The sequence below is a fragment of the Protobothrops mucrosquamatus genome, unplaced genomic scaffold (assembly GCF_001527695.2).
Source record: "Protobothrops mucrosquamatus isolate PMUCROS unplaced genomic scaffold, P.Mucros_1.0 scaffold6267, whole genome shotgun sequence".
NCBI lineage: Eukaryota > Metazoa > Chordata > Lepidosauria > Squamata > Viperidae > Protobothrops > Protobothrops mucrosquamatus.
The window spans coordinates 1-4,386 of record NW_015392098.1 but is presented as its reverse complement, the minus strand read 5'-3'; the positions used below and the strand labels follow the sequence as shown (position 1 = coordinate 4,386).

General features: G+C 54.1%; 1 protein-coding gene across 1 annotated transcript in view; it reads left to right on the top strand.

Moving 5' to 3' along the window:
• LOC107300152 (protein KIAA0100-like) overlaps window positions 1–4,333 on the top strand; it is a gene marked incomplete at its 3' end in the record, with an annotated part of 77,893 nt that extends 73,560 nt beyond the window's left edge. Inside the window, 7 exon segments of the mRNA XM_029286946.1 lie at window positions 70–203; window positions 645–810; window positions 896–992; window positions 2,943–3,054; window positions 3,184–3,295; window positions 4,033–4,113; window positions 4,202–4,333. Coding sequence (XP_029142779.1) covers window positions 70–203; window positions 645–810; window positions 896–992; window positions 2,943–3,054; window positions 3,184–3,295; window positions 4,033–4,113; window positions 4,202–4,333 — 834 coding nt within the window.
• Between the last annotated feature and the right edge of the window lie 53 nt (window positions 4,334–4,386).

The following is a 4,386-nucleotide window of genomic DNA, read 5'->3' as shown; positions in this document are numbered from 1 at the left end:
AGGGAAGGGAGGCCTGGACTGCCCTGGGCTCTATTTCGGGGTGCCCTTCTCCTCTCCCCCCCCCTGCAGTTTATGGAGCAGGAGAACCAGGTTGCCCGCCGCCAGCTCAGCGAGACGGAAGAAGAGCTGAAGTCCAGCCTCACCGCTCTGAGAGAACGCGGCAGCCTGCTGGAGGACCTCAAGGATGCCCACCGGAAACTCCAGTAAGGGCCAGGCTCCCCCTCTCCGATCCCTCGGGTTGGGGGTGGCCGAGCCCACCCTCTAACCCAGCGGTTCTCAACCTATGGGTCGGGACCCCATTTGGGGTCGATCGACCATTTCACGGGGGTCGCACGCCAAGCAAGGCTGTCCGCCATTTTTTCCCCCTTTTCCGGCGGGTGCCTTACCTCCCTTGAGCTGGGCCAGCTGGCGGTCGGCCTGCTCCGTCTCTGCCGCTTGCCAGCTACGCCTCGGCCGGCGCAGGGGGCGGAACCACACATGCGCGGCGCTCCCGGGCAGGGAAAGTCCTTGACTTACGACCGGTTGGGTAGTCCTCAACTTACGACCGGTTTAGTCCTCCACTTACGACCGGTTGGGGGTCGCGGCATTAAAAAGGTTGAGAACCACTGATCTAACCTCTTCCTCTCCCCCCTCCCTTCCCGCAGGCAGGAGCAGGAGTCGCTGGGTGCCGAGCTGGATGAGGCCAGGGCTGAGCTCCGGGGCATGGAAAGCAGCCTGCGGGGGCTCTCCCAGGCCGTGCAGGAGTTGGGGGGTCTCCACGCCCAGTGCCTGGGGGCTGTGGACATCCTGCGGACGGCCTTGCCAGGAGAGGTAGGACGGACCCAGTTTGATGGCCGGGCTGGTGGCCCCTGAATTTCTCCTGAAAGGGCCGCCCTCAATGCTGCTTGTTTCCCAGGCAGCCCAGAACAGCACCCGCACTCCGGGCCGGCGCCCCTCCCAGCGCCCGGGGCTTTCCCTGGTGGACAGCGTCCTGCGAGCAGCCTCCCAGGAAGGTGAGGAGCCCTTCTCTGGCCACCTGCACTTGGTCCTCGACTTACGAGCCCCCCCCAAAAATACCATTGTTAAGTGAGACAGTGGTTAAGTGAGTTTTGCCCCGTTTTACAACCTTGTTAAGCGAATCACTGCAATGGTTAAATTAGTAACATGGTCGTTAAGTGAATCTGGCTTCCCCTCCGTCGACTTGGTTTGTCGCAAGCTCACAAGAGGGGATCACGGGACACTGACCGTTGTAAACACGAGTCGGTTGCCAAGCGCCTGAATTTGGATCGTGTGACCGTGTTGAAATGCCGCCACGGTCGTAAGTGTGAAAAACGGCCCTAAGTCACTTTATTTCTGGGCCGTTGTAACTTTGAGCGGTCACTAAATGAACCGTTGTTAAGTCGAGGACTTCCTATATTTTACAGCATTTTATTTGTATTGTTTGCCTAGTATCAGAGCATACACAGTCTCCTTGCGCTGAGATAACCCAGGAATAAACACAGTAAACAGTGGTCTATATTAAATGGTTTATTTTACATTATCATACATCAGGAACAATATACTGACACGTGTTAATAGAGCAGTCTCCAATACACAGTTACAGCAGGAAAACGAGAGAACACAGCAGCAGAGTCTTTTATACAAAGGCTCTTAAAGGGACACAGACTCTGCTGACTTTTAAAGGGACACAGACCCTGCTGGCTCTTAAAGGGACACAGACCCTGCTGGATCTTAAAGGGACACAGACCCTGCTGAGTCATTCCCATCATTCCCTCGTACATTACATCAACTGGTTAGCTTTTAAATCATTACCTTGACAAATCGTTTTATTTTTTTAAATATTATAAGCCGCCCGGGATTAGCCTCTGGAAAAAGGGGCAGCCGGTAAATTTAATAAATAAATGAATAAAACACACAATATTCTGATTTTGCCAGGGGGGGTGCGGGGAAAGAGGTGGAGCTATCAGCTCAATAACCCGCTTTCTCTTATAGTTCTCTTATAGTTTAACTGTATTATTAACTATTATTATTCACTATATTATTAGTTTTTAGCCATTTTTAATGGGGTGTGTGTGTTAGAGGGGGTTCTTGACTTACAACCACAACTGAGACAATAGTTTTTGTGTCAAGCAAGACACACCTTCAATAGTTTTGTCCCGTTTTACGACCTTCCTTTTCACTGTTGCTAAGTGAGTGCAGATGTTGTCAGTCACACGCTTGTTAAGTGAATGGGGGCTTGCACTGCGACCGTCGTCAATACACGCCAGTTGCCAAACGCCCGGATTTTGATCACGTGACCCTGGGGGGATGCTGCCACAGGGGAAAGCGGCCCTAAGTCCCTTTTTTCAGGGAACAGTCGCTAAACGAACGGTCGTAAGTTGAGAACTACTTAAATTCCACTTATCCTGGTTTGGGAGGGGGGGAGTTTCCCAAAGAAGGCAACCTTTGTCTCTTTCAGACAAAACGATCGCAGGCATCTGGAGCGAGACCACCGCGTTTATGCGCGCAGCCCCGGCCCCTCCTCCCCAGCCCTCAGGTATGAACAATGAGCCAGTGGAACTCCTCGCCTCTGGACGTTGTGGGGGCTCCATCACGGGGGGGCTTTTGAGAAGAGATTGGGCAGTGTGGGGGTGGTGTAGGGTAAGAGTGTCCAGCCTTGGGAACTTTAAGAGTTGTGGACTTCAACTCCCAGAATTCCCCAGCCAGCTATGCTGGCTGGGGAATTCTGGGAATTGAAGTCCACAACTCTTAAAGTTCCAGGGTTAGACACCCCTGGTTTTTAAAAAGAGACTGGGCAGCCACTTGTCAGGAATGGTATAGGGGGTCTCTTGCCTGAGTACGGGGCTGGACTAGAAGACCTCCAAGGTCCCATCCAATTCTGTGATTCTGACTCTGCTCTGAGGCAACCCCTCTTCCTACCCCCCCCTTGCCCTCCCTCCTCGCTGACCGGACTCTCCCTGCAGAGATTGAGGCCTCCCTGGCCAGTCACACCCAGGACCTGCGCCTGGCACTGGAACAGGTGCACCTGCTGTCCAGGCGCTGCCAAGAAGACATCAGAGAGCGGCAGGCACAGATGTGAGCGCTGGCTGGATGGGGGGGTTGCTGCTCCCTGGCTCTGCCGGACTGGGGTGGAGCGGGGGTCTTCCTGGTCCTTCTCCACGGGGGAAGCATCTCTGCGCTGAATTCCCTTCCTCCTCCTGGCAGTTTGCAGCTGGAGCAGCAGCTGGAGACGTCGCAAACAGAACACCAGGCCGAGATGGACACTTGCAACGCCACCCGTTCCAAGCTGAGCAAGGCCCTGCACCAGAGGATCCAGGTGCGCTGGGGGGGGGGCTGCGTGGGCTGGGACACTCTAGCCCTCAGCTTTCTAATCCTGGCAACTTTTGAGACTTGTGGACTACAACTCCCAGAATTCCACAGTCAACTTTAAGACTGGTGGACTTCAACTCCCAGAATTCCATAGTCAACTTTTGAGACTTGTGGGCTTCCACTCCCAGAATTCTGGGAGTCAAGGTCCACAAGTCTTAAAGTTGCCATAATTGGACACACCCCCCCCCATTCTAGCATGCCAAAAATTGTATGCTTGTTTTGCAACGGGGGGGGCACTATTACTCTCGACATATATTCATTAATATTCAACAAGATGGACAATGTATGTGTTTTTTTATAAACATTTTTAATGCCTTGTTTAGTTTTTCTTTGTTCTTGTATTTTATCTTTTTTTTTGTTTGTTTATATTTTAATGTTGTGAATATATATATATATATATATATATATACACACACACACATTGTTAAAGAATCCAACAGGGGGCATCTAGGTGGTTCAGGCAGGACCCTTCCCAGGTGGGATTCTCAATCAAACTCTCAGAGCTCATCTAGCCGGGCCACCTTCTGCAACCTGGTGGCCTCCATCCTCAACAGGGGCAGCTGCTTTGAAGGGAGGGTTGTGCTCTGCCACTGCCGTCTCCCCCAGCCCCACTAAGTCCTGGAAGCTGGACTGGCTTCCTCCTCCAGCTGCCCCCCCAAAGACCCCTCTTTCTCCCCCCCCCAGAGTGAGAAGGAGTTGCGGGAGCTGCTGCGTCAGCAAGGAGAGAAGCAATTCCAGCTGAGTGACCAGAGGAGGGAAGTGGCGGTACGTCCAGGGGGAGGGGCACAAGCTGGGAGGTGGGCTCCTCACCCTGCCCCACTGGCGACTGACCAGCCTTTCCCCCCCCCCCCAGACCCTGCGAGAGGAGGTGGCCCTGCTGAGGGAGGAGCTGCAGAAGTCGGAGACGACGGCCGCCGCTCTGTGGGACGAGCTGAGCGGGACCCGACTGCCCGACGTCCAGGAGAAGATCTGGCTGCGACAGGAGGTGCCAGGGACTGGGGGAGGGGGCTGCACCGATCCTGGCTTTCAGGACCCTGG